Below are 14926 nucleotides of genomic sequence, written 5' to 3' on the forward strand. Positions count from 1 at the left end.
ACACTTCCACATGGTGAACAAACCTAATGCTAAGGCATATTTTGTGCCTGCCACACGGTTATTTCTGTTTCCTAAAAACAAGGCAGAGAAATTACCTATTAATGCATTTAGTGATGTTGGAGTTTGTGAAATGTGACAAAAAGATGCTGAAGGATAATGAGAGGAGACAGGTATTGATCTCAACAGTATACCCTGTAATAAAGGCAAACGATAGTTTTATTTCTTGCGCTTTAATGGGATTCTGAGGGTAAGCCAATCTCGGGTATTTTTGAAGGTCTACTGTATTTCATGGTGAAAATTCATCCCACTATGTGGGATAATTCAATTTCTTTCATTAAACGTCTTCCCTAATTGTCAAGATACATGCTGTAACGCCTATTATCACCATATTTTATTTAGTGAAAGCAAATTCAGAGTTTCAAAAATTGCCCAACTTCTCTCCTTTATTATGGCTGGAATCATGCTTTTTCTCCCTCTGGTAACAACTGAAAGCAATTTTTCGGCTTTTTCAGTTTTTCAATGAAGTTTAGATCTCCTTTCTGTTCATGTCAAAAACTTGCTCTGGGAGAGTCCCCGTCAAGACATCCATTGTAATACTCGCTCCTACACATGCCTTCAGATACTGACTTGCATGGCTACAGAAATACACCTACACCGTACAGAGGCGCTAGGTGTGTTCAGAAATGCCAAGATGGAAGGCGGGAGGGGAGTCCCTGGCCCCTAAAACACAGCCCCGGGGAACAGATTCCAAGTGGAAGAGTGTTTACATGGAAGGCTTTCAGATAAGCGACCGTTATGGAGGGCATTTCCCCAGAGCCCCGGGCTCTGGCCTGAGAATCCTCTCCGCCACACGGGTGGGAAAAGGCGGTGCTCACCCAGCCAGGCACGCGACTCCGGGTCGGCCCTCGGCACGCGACCCCGCGGCCCGCCCCGAGCGCGCCGTCAACTGCTCTCGGGGTCAACTGTTCGGCTTCCCCGAACGCCACGGAGCCCAGCTCCCCAAGCCGAGCACAGCCCGGGCGCCGCCCTCCCGCCGGACCACTTCCCTCCGCCGCCGCGTGGGGCTCGGGAAACCGGCCAGACCGCGCCGCCCCGCTCGGCTCACCTGCTCCCTCTCCTCCTGCGGCCGCCGCCCGCGCCGCCGCGGGCTCGCCCCGGACTCCTGCTCCGTCCCCGCCGCCGCTCGCTCCGCCAGCGCGTCTCGGTCTTCGTCGCGCTCCCCGCCGCTGCCTCCGCCGCCGCCGCCCAGCAGCTGCCCGGCCGAGCACATTCCGCCGCCAACTTCTGCCGCCCGGGACCGCCGCCAAGCCGGAGGCAGCGACCCAGTGCCCGAGGGCCGCCGTAGGATCGTCCGCGCTTGCCACTGACAGGCGCCTCCAGAGCGCGCCCCGCCGGCTGGGGCGGCACGAGTACCAGCCCGGCTCGGCCCCTCGAGTCACGGGCTCGCCCCGTCCTCAGCCGCCGGGGCGGAGCCCGGGCGGGGGCGGGGCCACGGGGGCGGGGCCAAGGGGCGCGCGCGCGCGTGCGAGTGTGACAGGAGAGGGAGTCTGTGTGAGAGTGCACGTTAAGAGACTACATGTGCGTGTGACGCTGTGTATGAGAGAGAGGAGCTGTGTATGAGAGACTGTGTGAGAGACTGTGCGAGAGAGATTTTGTGTATGAGTGCAGCACAACAACCGTGAAAGACTGTGTAAGAGATGGCGTGTGCATAGGAGAGACTGTGAGAGAGAGACTGTGAAAGGCAGGATGTATGCGTTTGTTGAGGGAGAGAGGAAAGCGTGTGTTGGTGTGTGTGTGTGAGAGAGAAGGAAACACACACACTCCAGCGAGACCCCTCTGGGTTTGCCTGGCACTACTGGTGTGCCTGGGCACGCTGCTGGCTGCCTGTCCTGAGTAGCTGTTCATCTTGCAAGTCATACGCATTCCATGTCTATTTCGTTCCTTTTGCCTCCTTTCTGTGTTTCTCCGAAGGTCTGAAGGTATCTCTCTGTTGAGCGCTTCCCTGGTGTGTGTTGGTTGTCAAAGCCTTGGGAGCAGAGGTAGTGTATCTGCTTTTGTGTGTGTTTCTATAAATGGGTAAAAATATGTCACTCTCAGTGTGAGGGATACATTTAGTTTATAAGTGTTAGGATTTATAATAAGAATTATTTATATATATATATATATTTTGCCTTTGTCCCCATTCCTGGCACAGAGCTCCTAAAACCTTGAAGCTTCTCAATTGGTGAGAAGGATAAAGATGTCTTTTGTTACGTTAAGGAGGTAACTTTTTGGTAGTCCCTATGAAACTTAAGGATGGGTCCTATTCCCAGAAGAACCAACTTTGTGATTAGAGGATTGGAACTTTCAGTCCCACCCCCTGATTTCCTGGGAGGGCGGAGGGACTGAGGTTGAGTTGATCACCAAAGCTCAAGAGTTTAATCAGCGTTGCCTACATACTGAAACCTCTGTAGAAAAACAAAGGACAGGGGGGTAGAGAACTTCTGAGTTGGTGAACAGGTGGAAATGGGGGGAGAGGGGCAGCTTAGAGTGATCATGAAAGCTCTGCATCCTGTCCCACACACCTTGCCCTGGGTACCTCTTCATCTGACTGTTTACCCATATCCTTTGTACTATCTTTTGTAATAAAATGGTTAAGTAAATGCTTCCCTGAGTTCTGTGAGCAGCTCTAGCAAACTAATGGAACCCAAAGAGGGTGATCAAGGGAACCTTCACTATATAGCTGGCTGATATTAATAGAAGCAGAAGTTACAACCTGGACTTGCAATTGACCTCTGAAGTGTGTGGGGTGGGGTGGAGTTGGACGGAGGGGAAGAGGCAGGCAGCAGTTTTGTGGAACTGAGTCCTTGGCCTCTGAGATCTGTGATCTTGTCTCAAGATAGGTAGTTTCAGAACTGAGTTAATTGCTTGGTGTGGTTGAAAAATACACATTAGACTCGCCTATCCATTTTGTTAAAGGGAAGCCAGGGCACTTAAATCCCATATCAAATTTCATATATTTCTTATCTGAACTTTGAGAAAATACAGACTATTGTATAGATATAATAGCAGGCTATCTTTCAATGGAAAGTAAATATGCCTGGGTATGGAGAAGAATGAGTTATTTGATTCTTCTATTAAAATGTCTTTAGGCCCAGAGAAGGGAATTAAAATAGGCAGGAACCTAAAGGCTTATTTTAAAGACCTGTTTCCTGGCTTTGGTAGTCAGGACTGCAGAAACCAGGAAATATGCCTTTGGATATCACAAATTAGAAAGAAAATGAATCTGATTTATTTCCTTTCTTAAAAGCCTTTAGACTCCAGGAGGGAAGTATTTAATGTTTCATATATATAATCAGAAACAAATGTCGCCATGGGAACCCAAGAGCATTCCCTGATGGCCCTCATTGCTTTCCTCTAATGCCATTCTGTTCTGAAAATTTTGCTTTGGCTCTTAGTAGCCAAAGCAAAAAAAAAAAGACTTTATATATTTTAAGAAAACTTTAGGATTATGTGTAGTGGTACAGAGAATATCAGCTTTTACTACCAGCTCTGTGGAGCTTAAGGCACATTTTGAAGTTCACCCTATTTTGGCTTTTATTTCTTAACTTGGTAAGTCAAGCAGCTATGCATGCTTCACTCAGGTTACAGAGTGAACAGAAACTCCTTGTATACGTGAGGACTCAGAAAGCACAGGTTGTGTATATGGCCAGGAAAAAAGAATAATACTGTTTAACTTTGTTCAACTTAGGAAACAAGTCTTATTAAAGTGCTTTAGAATATATGTCTGACCTTTTGAAGAGTCCCGCTTCATGATTCTTTGAGAAGTGTATTCTTTCAGTTATTTCACATATATTTATTGAACACCTCTAGGCATTAGACTCAGGTCTAGGTTCCTCCATTTATTGAACACCTCTTAGGCATTAGACTCAGGTCTAGGTTCCTCCTCTCATGAAGATTCCATTTTATTTCTTTTGAATTCTATTCTGCTTTTCCTGGTAAACACCAAGAATTTTCAGCAAAAGTTGGGCAGAATTCTCTGATTCCTGCCTAGAACTGATGTCAGAACCTTCTTTCTCAGTAGCTATCCTTTATTTAGTGCATGAGTTTCCTCTTTGAACTGTTATTCATTTGTTTATAAAGACTTTGGTCTTTCTTAAAGATAGAGGCTCATCTCTTTTCCAAAAACCCATGAGTAGCATTTTATACGAAAGACATTATTCAGATTGCATTCACATATCACATACTTTCAAGTGCATCTTATTGGGGGGGGACCTTTTTACTCTGTTGCATAATATAAATAATAAATACATAAAGCTATTACTGCCAGTTTCCCATGAGAAATATAAAATTTTTTTATTACCTAGGCAACTATAACCTGTTGGTCTCAAATTGTAATATAGTTTAGTTGTGATTTTATTGATGTATTTACCTTGTGTTTTCCTAGGGATTAGTAAGTGGCAAAAACCGGATTCTTTTCTCAGGAGTGGCCTGTGTAGTGCAAATGTGTCTTGTGCAGTTGCTGTGGGAACAAGGACTTTGAATCTCTCACTTTCACACCTTTAATATCTTATTTTAAATCTTCTTCCACTCATGCGTACATCTTTCTAGAAAGAAAAAATGAATCAGAGTGATGTGTACTCATTTAGTAATATAGTGTTAGAAGCAAGTGCAGTTATTTGTAGAAACTGAGCCAAACATTTTTTCAGTTTAATTTTGACATACTATGATGTTATTATGGAGAAGGCAATGCACCCCACTCCAATACTCTTGCCTGGGAAATCTCATGGGCGGAGGAGCCTGGTAGGCTGCAGTCCATGGGGTCGCTAAGAGTCAGACACTACTGAGCGACTTCCCCTTCTCTTTTCCCTTTCATGCACTGGAGAAGGAAATGGCAACCCACTCCAGTGTTCTTGCCTGGAGAATCCCAGGGACGGGGGAGCCTGGTGGGCTGCCATCTATGGGGTCGCACTGAGTTGGACACGACGGAAGTGACTTAGCAGCAGCAGCCCATGATGTTATTATATGCTTCCTATACTTTAATTTTGGCCTCTCATTTTAAAAATTTGTTTTCTTTCCTGTTTGGCCAAGCCTTCGGTATGGGGAATACTTTTTGAGATGTTTGCAATCTTAAAATTCCAGGAAAAACTATGGTTTCTGGATAACATGTGAGTTTAAAGGAAAAGGAACTTACTAGAGAACACTCACTTCCTTTATTTTCCCTTTATTTTAAGGAAGCTATATCAGAAATATGTGGAACCAACAGTTTCTCAATATTCTCTAGCCATCCCAGAGAACACGGTCTGATTGGGAGAAGGAAAAATTTGCCCTTCTTCTTGGAATTAATTTCCATTCTTTCTTTTGTTAAAGAATGTCAATTGAATACATCTTACTGGCTTTGTTCCCTGGTGGGTTGGTGGTAAAGAATCTGCCTGCCAGTACAGGAGACAGTTTCTATCCTTGGGTTGGTAAGAGCCCCTGAAATAGAAAATGACAAACAACTCTAGTATCCTTAACTGGGAAATCCCATGGACAGAGGAGCATGGCAGGGTACAGTCCATGGGGTCACAAAAGAATTGCACACAACTTAGCGACTAAACAAAAACAATAATAATATTGGCTTTATTCAGCCATTCATGAGTCAGGCAGCGTCCAAACTAGAAGACAGAATGGAGCTTCAAAGAATTGTACGGTACAACAGAGTTTTATAGACCAAAGTGAGCAGGAACAGGAAAGTTATACTGGGCATTTGCTGATTGGTTGAAAGTGAAAGTGAAGTCACTCAGTCATGTTCGACTCTTTGCGACCCCATGGACTGTAGCCTACCAAGCTCCTCAGTCCATGGAATTTTCCAGGAAAGAGTACTGGAGTGGGTTGCCATTTAATGCAGGGTTATTCCCTTACATGGAGCAAAGGGAGGGCTTGGAGCCTGGTGAGATAACTTGTGCTGGACAAGTAAGCACTGATCAGTTGACCTAGGCCTGCCTTTTCCAAGTATCAAAGCAGTTAAGTTTTGGTTTGCCAAGGTAGGGTTTAGCGTGAGTGATTCCATCTTGGGCCTAATCTGTTTACATTAACTGTTTTACTCCTCTTTTCTGATGTGGCTTCTTTGCACCCACATGTACTATGAGTTTCCTCCTAACAACAGCAATGTAGATTAAGAACTGAGTTTTCATTAAAAAAAAAAAAGAGTTGAGAAGGCTATTCAAACTCGTTAGTAGAGAAAAAATCGAAATGTAAACAATTATAAAGTGCTACTTAATAAGTGTTAGCAGTTTTTAAATGTTGAATAAAGCCTAATGTGGACAATGTCTTGGGGAAATGGTTAAATCAATTACTGCTAGTTCACCACAAACTGATGATATTCTTATGTCCATATTCAGAATCATAAAAATATCCATACCCTTTGGCCCAACTGCAGACCTAGGAAAAAATTGAAAAGAGGTTAAAAAAACTGTTTGATGTTCAAGGCAAAACTATAGTAAAAAACTGAGAGAAGCCTGCCCTTCAATAGGGACATGGCTGAGAAAACTATGGTCTGCTGCTGCTGCTGCTGCTAAGTTGCTTCAGTCGTGCCTGACTCTGTGTGACCCCACAGCTGGCAGCCTACCAGGCTTCCCTGTCTCTGGGATTTTCCAGGCAAGAACACTGGAGTGGGTTGCCATTTCCTTTTTCAAAACTATGGTATACCAACAATTAAATGTATGAGACCTTATAACAGTAATGATGAAGATTTTATATCATTGTGGTAAATATATTTAATATGAAAAAGCACAGCCTGATAGTAACAAAGCCACTTAGCTATCCTATATCTCAGGAGCTGGGAAGATAAAAAGAGTAATATGGAACTTAACTCTGTTCAATTTAGGGGATAAATCTGACAGAAGTGAAATTATGTGAACATATAGATAAAATTCATAAGAGAAATTTTTTAAATGCTTTCTGGATTTTGTGTTTTCTTGTAAAATTTATTTTAATGTTGTAATTTAAAAATAATCATTTTTATAGATCTGTTTCTGTTTTTGTAAAATTGGATGGCTGGCGCGAAAAGTCTGGTTGACTTGACTTCATAGCTGAAAGTTCTATTACCTTCTGTTGAATAATTCAGTTCTTGAATGGACTTTTGGATCTTTTATTCATGCTGTTCTCAATAATTTAGAATCTTAGAGTTGGAAGGAATCTAAGAGGCAGTTTAGAACAACCTCCCACCCAGTATAGGGATCCCTTCTATAACATTCCTAACAGATGGTCAGCCTCCTTCTGTTTGAAGGCTTCCAACTATGGGAAACTCATTACTTCATGATGCCACCTGTTCAATTACTGGATCTCTCTAGTTGTTAGAAAGTTCTTTACATCTACTGAATTGAATCTGTATTCTTGTCTCTGCCTACTGGTTCAGTTCTTACTTGAAATACGAGAGAATTGATTAATCTTTTTTTTCCCCTCAAGGCAGTCTTTTGGATATTTTTAAAAAGGCAATTTTTGTCTTCTCTTAGCCTTTATTCTTTCAACTCTTATTTATGGATAGATGTAGAATTTGTAGATTTTGCCATTTGTTATCTGTACCTACTTCTTATTTCTTATGTTAACAGAACCTTGACTTTTTAAAAAAATATTGATTCAACTTTCTTTCACTCTCAGTCTGTGATTTCAGAGAAAGATGAATCTATTCTTGGGTCCAGGAGTGGAGAATATGAACTTCATTAAGTAATTCAAATGCATCTTACCCTTCCTACCTCCCATGGCCACAGTGACCTGGTTTAAGGATATACACATGGCCCTAGTCAGGTCCATCATGGCCAGTGAAACTCAATTTTGGGGTTTTTGTACTGTAGAAAAAGCAGATCTTGTCTACAGGATTGGTGTGTGATGATATGAGCTTGAAACTACAAGAGAACCACCTTATAGGGCCTAAGAATGAAGTCTGTCCTGCAGAATTCATGACTAAGAGATGAGCTTCTTAAGGCCAGCTTTTAACTACTCCAAAAGTTGAGCTATTCCTGTATCCTGTAGCTTTTTCAAATATGCTAGCCAATGAATCTATCACAATAATGCCACTTCTTCCCCATCTTTTTTTTCATACATCATCTTGGGTTGGCTTTTTGTCACTTACTGAAAAAGTTAGAATGATACAAGCTCTAAACTGGGATACAAAAGAAATGAGTAGTTCTGCTACTCTCAGACTGAAGAAATGTGGGCAGTTCGTTTAAAGTCTCTGATACTGGATTTCATCATCAGTAAAATGCGCAAGTTTAACTAGGTAATTTGAAAAACCCCTTCCTGCTTTAAAACTCCATGATTTCTATGTGACTTCGCCTCCAGGTTTAACCTGAGTGTCTTGGCTGCTGTCCTTTGCTTTTATCCCAATTGGTCAAGTTCTTGTTGAAGAGGTTAATTCTCCAAAGCAAAAGGTTAGAAGGAATTGCCTGATTTTCAATTCTGGCTCTCTCTAATTCTCAGTTATCATATTTGCAAAATACAGTTATTATTGGCACCTGTTATTAGTATTATTATATGAGTAGAGCTCACATGAGATGTGTGTGATTTTTCATTGCTTGTAAGAAACCGTAGTTATCTGTGCTCTCCAAATAACGCTGGACCTTGAGATTCCTCACATGGGAAATGAATCTGTGGTTGGCCCAAAAGGGAATGCAAAAAGCTGAAACAGAAAGAGTATGTATTTTTGGCTGGGCAAGAAATTAGACCCCGTGCTGAAAGTTTCAAATAGCTTCTGCCAACAGGGTAGTGGTAGAAGTAAAACTATATAAGGGTAGCAGATGGGTTACATCTCACGTGCCGATTACTCTTCCTGGCTGCCTGGTACACTGTGTAAGATAGCTTGTGAGAACTTTTGGGGAAAGAGTAACTGCGGTGGCAGGGAGATGTGAGTGATGGCACAAGTGCTGTGCATTTACCTCTCTGATCTAGGTCTGAAAGACAAACAGAGCGAGTTTCAGGAATGGGAAGTGAAGCTGACAACTGGATAGTAAATACATTTAAGGCTGAGAGAGAAAAATTAGTAGATTTAAATGAAATATTCCATCAAGCCTGTTAGCAAACCAGTATTATGTGCATATGTCTATCTTAGCATTACCACATTATAGCAACTCCTTTATTTATGGGTTTGTCTCTCTAACTGGAATAGGAGTTTTCAGAAGGAAGACCCACTATTATCCTTTGTGCATAATAGTAGTGGGTACATAATCAATGTTTGAGCTGATTCGGCTGTATCTAAATTTTTATTAGATTTGGGTTGAAAGTCCTTACCCTGTAAAACTCATTCCATTTCTGTGCTTCTTTTGAAAGCTTCTGCCTTGCTTAGTTTCCTATTAAAAATACATTTGGAAAATTCTCATCTTATAGCAAGTAAACTAAGAGCAAAAAGATGTTTGCTTGGGTATACACCCTGAGTAACCATAATTCAAAGAGTCACATTCAAAGAGACCTAGTGTTCATTGCAGTAATATTTACAATAGCCAGAACATGAAAGCAATCTAAGTATCCACTGCCAGATGAATAGATAAAGATGATAAGATACATATATACAATGGAGTATTACTCAGGCCTAGAAAGGAATGGAATTGGGTCATTTGTAGAGGTGTGGATTGACCTAGAGTCTGTGATTCAGAGTGAAGTCAAAAAGGGAAAAACAAGTATCATATGTTAATGTATATATGTAGAAACCAGAAAAATAGCACAGATGAACCTATTTGCAGTACAGGAGTAGAGACACAGATATAGAGAACAGTAGTGTGGTCTTGGAGAGAAGGGGAGGGTGGGATGAACAGGGAGATTAGGGTTGACATATATACACTGCTGCTGCTGCTCCTGCTGCTAAGTCGATTCAGTCGTGTCCGACTCTGTGCCACCCCATAGATGGCAGCCCACCAGGCTCCCCCGTCCCTGGGATTCTCCAGGCAAGAACACTGGAGTGGGGTGCCATTGCCTTCTCCGATATATACACTACCGTGTGTACAATAGATGGCTAGTGGGAACCTGCTGTATAGCATAGGAGCTCAGCATGGGAGCTCAATTCAGTGGTGACCTAGATCGGTGGGATGTGGGTGGAGTGGTCTAAGTGAAGGTCTAAGTGGAAGGGGATGTGTGTATACGTATAGCTGATTCACTTCCTTGTCAGCAGAAACTAACACAACATGGTAAAGCAACTAAACTCCAATTTAAAAAAAGAATAAAGAGCAGTAAACCCCTGATGGCTAAGCCCTTTTACAGAGTTTGTGTAGGACAGAATTCAGGTAGGAAACAGAGATACGGAAGACCCTGGAGATGCAAAAATTTTATATCTTTTGTACATACTAACTTGCTCTTTTCTACCTCTTAGACACATTATACATTAAATATTAAAAAACAAAGTCAAAATTCTATGATTACATGTCTTCTCAAATATTCAAATTGTAGGTAGTCCTTAAGTCATAACTTCTGAAATTATGTCAAACCTATAATTTCCACGTCATTAACTGACACTCACAGATAACACAGGTGGTATAATATTCAGCAGCTGGAAAAAGATTGTTTTGAGCCATTAGAGGAAGAGGGCCAGTCACTCGGTTTTGGCCACGTTGCTTTCTTTTTCTGAAAGATAGTGACAATTTATTCAGTTGAACTTTGATATAACATTTTTATAGATATGAAGCTGTGTGCTAGAAAAATTAAAGTTCTGTTGAAATATAAGCAGTATAGGCCTCGTAAACTTAGTTGTGATTTAACAAAAGTAAAACTCATCAGACATGTCCCTAATAGCACAATTTTGGCCTTAACAATACACTATCTAGTTTAAGTTTGTTCAGTTATCTGTGAGGTTTATTTATCAGGGAAAGTAAAAATATATAATTGATACATATTGCTAGACATATTTTTCAAATTACACCAATAAGATGTACCTAAAGATTTTTGTAGTTTTTAGCTTTCTGAGAATGTACACAGTTAACCCTCTTATAGATTTTCAGAACTGCGTTACATGCAAAAGCAGGGGACCATCTATATATTTTATTTGATAGTTGCCTCTTTTCTCAAGTTGTACTTTAATATGTTTGATTTTTCTTGCTTTAACGATGTCTTGCTATTTTCTATCTCTGCCTCTTAACAATCCTATCTATCCAGAACCCAACTGAGAACAAAGAACTAAGCAAAAGATCTTCTGAAAGACTGTTAAGGCTCTTGAGCGCTATATTATAGTTCCTCTACTCAGAAAAAAATGCTACTTTGGTCCTTATTCACAGTCTATTTATTCACAGTCTATTCACATTCTAACAATCCTGGTGCAGAAAGACACATATATATTGTCTAAATTTTGTATGCAAGGTGGTTGTGTATGGAATGATTTATGTGAAGGGGTACAAAGAATATTGAGACTCTTCATATTCTCAGGTGCTTAAATAGGTCGTATAAAGCATTTACACAGAATAAAGCAATGTAGAATGAGGAAAGTGTCATAAGGAATTACACATGAAGTGCTATGTAATTCAGAAGGGAGGAAGATTACTTATTTACCTAACTTCCATACCTACAGTGTAAATCTAGAATAGCAAATTTAGAAGAGGGAAGAGCTGCTTTAGGCAGGGATGCTGTCAGTCACTACTTTTATAGCTGATAATTTAACATTAAGAAATAGATTGGCAATATTCTAGAAAGCAGGCATGTAAACTTGAAATGTCCAGGAGCCACTTAGTGTAAAGCCAACTTTAAGAGGCTTTGAGGACATCATTGAATAATTCAATAATTAGTGTTGTAAAATACTACATAGATTTCTAGAATTAGAAGTTCTCTTAAAGCCCATCCAGGCTCCATATTTTATTAATGACATTTAGAAAGGGTAAGTCACTCACTTCAATCTGGTAGTGATGGGGGTGGGCTCATCCTTGGCTCCTTTTTACTTTTCTCCACTTTTTCCATCCTTCCCACTTGCCATCTCCATCTAAGCTATCAGTTTGTCTTTTTGCCTTCATTTTCCTGAAATTTGTATTCCCTTTTCCATCTCAGTTTTCACTGCCTTATATCAGACCCTCAGTATCTCTTGTCTGGAATTCTTCCATGGGTTCCTAATTCATCTTTCTCTTTCCATTTCTTATCCTTCTTAAATCTGCATACCGCTTATACAGCCAGAGACATCTGGTTGAAATGAAAATCTGATGGTGACATTCACTGATTGTATTGCAGTAACCTCCCATTCCTTGTAAGATGGGAACTTGAATTTTGAATTCCTATCCAGCCCTTCTCTGCTTCCTACCACTCCTTATACTGTATGGGGGTATATAACAGGGGAGGGGGTGTTTGGCACATTGTTCCCCCTCTCTCCGCATTCTGTCTCCAGATTCAGATTCACTTGGCTAATATTTCAGTCTTTAGGACTCAGATGTCATCTTCTCCAGGGAGCCCAGGCTGAGATTGAGGAGGTCTTTCATTGTCTAGGGATGGATTTTCATTGTGTCCTATTATTGGACAGACCTATACTATAATTTGGCTACCCTGTTTTGAACATGCACTCTTTGAGAGACCTTGTTTTATTCATCTTGTATACTGAGTACCCTATTAGGTGCTCAATTTTAGGACATGTTAGATGCCCTATCATTGTGTGTTGAATGCATGCATAGGTCTTAGAAATAAAGCTATTTGAATACAAATAGGCAAGTGTTCTTCCTCTTATGCTCTGCTGCTGCCAAGTCACTTCAGTCGTGTATGACTCTGTGCGACCCCATAGACGGCCACCCACCAGGCTCCCCCATCCCTGGGATTCTCCAGGCAAGAACACTGGAGTGAGTTGCCATTTCCTTCTCCAATGCATGAAAGTGAAAAGTGAAAGTGAAGTTGCTCAGTTGTGTCCAACTCTTCGAGATCCCATGGACTGCAGCCCACCAGGCTCCTCCGTCCATGGGATTTTCCAGAAAGAGTACTGGAGTGGGGTGCCATTGCCTTCTCCACTTCTTATGCTCTAAGTGTCATGAATCTGGCTGTGAATCAGGGTCACCTGGGAAGGTTTTTTAAAAGCACAGATTTCTAGGCTTCACTCCTGCCCTAGTAAATCATATTTTTATAAGGTTTCTCAGGTGATTCTTTTGAATCAACCTAGAATCTGACCTCAGGCTGGAGTTTGTAAATCATTATACAGTGTTTCTTATCATAAGCCTTTAATACTAATTAAGAAAGCGAAGTAATAGATAATCATTTAAAATAAAATAATAGATTTTAGAAAGATTTGCATTTGAGAAGGCTAAATTTGTTTACAGTGTGTCAGTTAAAGGATAACCATCCAGCTCTCCAAAAATCTCTGCATGCCATAATTCATTCACTAGTGATACTGAAGAGAACTGGTTTAAATTTTTGTTTACATTACTCAAAGTATTTTTTCCAACTCCCTTAAAGTGGATTTTATTTACCATATAAGTTTTCTTTATGTGACCACTTAATACGTTTTGCTCCTTTTTCCAAGTATAACTAGAAAAACACAATTCCTCCATGTTTCAAGCCTGCATTTTTAATCACATGTATCTTTTCAGCTTTTGCTGTTTAAAACTCTTGCTACTTCATTCATCTGCTCTGTGGGTTGATTGAGTCTCTGCAAGAGAAGCGGGTCCTGCTTTCATCTCGCATCGCATGGAGCCTGTTGCTTTCTGTGGGTTGTCAGGGTGCTGTTGAGGAGAGGAACTGATGTGGGTGGGAATTTGGCTGACTCTAAGGTTTTCCATTTGCACCGTGTGCTCCTCATGCTTGAGCTGGAAGCTGGTCTCCTCGGGTAGGCCTGAGAGGAGCCGAAAGACAGCCACTGTGTGGGTGGTTTCGAAGAAACCTCAGTTTTTTTCGGTACGCAATTCGTTTAAAGTTTCTGGGAGTAGTGCTAAAACAACCTTCCAGTTTTGCCTTTGATTTAGTAAAATTTTGGGTCTGTGTTAAAGATTGCCTTTGGTTTTGGACCTATGTTTTGATGTATTTTACAAGACAGTTTATCTACAGCTTTGGTGTTCCACTCACATATTTATTATTTTTAGTTTTAATTATGTTATTTGGTACAAATCTAATGATCTACCAATGAAAGTGTATACTGTTCTCGTCCTAATTGTAGGGGTAGGGAGTGAATTGATTATAATTTTTGTTTGTGTTATGATTTACATGGACTTAAGTTACATTCTAGGTGTAAGGTTTGGAACTCTTAAGTTTTTTCTAAAATACTCCTTGAAATTTAAAACTTTTGGGTCACCAAGAATATAAGCTTATTTAATATTATCTTCTGATATTTTTCTTGTTTTGCTAGCTAACAACACATGCTTGTTTAAGAGATCCTCCTCGTCACGTGCTAAAAATCCGATAGGGACTATATAACATTTACACAAGTAAGAATAAGAGAGAAAGTGCTAAAGCAATTTAATGGAACATCTCTAGGGTCTTCAAAGATTTCTATTCTGAAATAATTTTTGTTCTGCCTTATTATAGACCTAAACTGGCAGATTCATGTAAGGAGAGGGGGACAATTATGGTTAGAAATCATATGATTAACTGGTTACAGTATCAGTTCAGTTCAGTTCAGTTCAGTCGCTCAGTCGTGTCTGACTCTTTGCAACCCCATGAATCGCAGTGCGCCAGGCCTCCCTGTCCATCACCAACTCCTGGAGTTCACTCAGACTCATGTCCATCGAGTCAGTGATGCCATCCAGCCATCTCATCTTCTGTCGTCCCCTTCTCCTTCTGCCCCCAATCCCTCCCAGCATCAGAGTCTTTTCCAATGAGTCAACTCTTCGCATGAGGTGGCCAAAGTACTGGAGTTTCAGCTTCAGCATGATTCCCTCCAAAGAAATCCCAGGGCTGATCTCCTTCAGAATGGACTGGTTGGATTTCCTTGCAGTCCAAGGGACTCTCAAGAGTCTTCCCCAACACCACAGTTCAAAAGCATCAATTCTTCGGTGCTCAGCCTTCTTCACAGTCCAACTCTTACATCCAT

General features: G+C 41.1%; 1 protein-coding gene across 1 annotated transcript in view; it reads right to left on the bottom strand.

Annotated features, from left to right (window-relative positions):
• Positions 1 to 14926, bottom strand: part of LOC138442865 (putative uncharacterized protein encoded by LINC00612) — a 132555-nt gene that overhangs the window by 41793 nt on the left and 75836 nt on the right. Inside the window, exon 2 of the mRNA XM_069595009.1 lies at positions 1106 to 1547. Coding sequence (XP_069451110.1) covers positions 1106 to 1547 — 442 coding nt within the window. The remainder of the gene's footprint in view (positions 1 to 1105; positions 1548 to 14926) is intronic.

This window comes from Ovis canadensis, chromosome 6, assembly GCF_042477335.2.
Source record: "Ovis canadensis isolate MfBH-ARS-UI-01 breed Bighorn chromosome 6, ARS-UI_OviCan_v2, whole genome shotgun sequence".
Classification (NCBI taxonomy): Eukaryota; Metazoa; Chordata; class Mammalia; order Artiodactyla; family Bovidae; genus Ovis; species Ovis canadensis.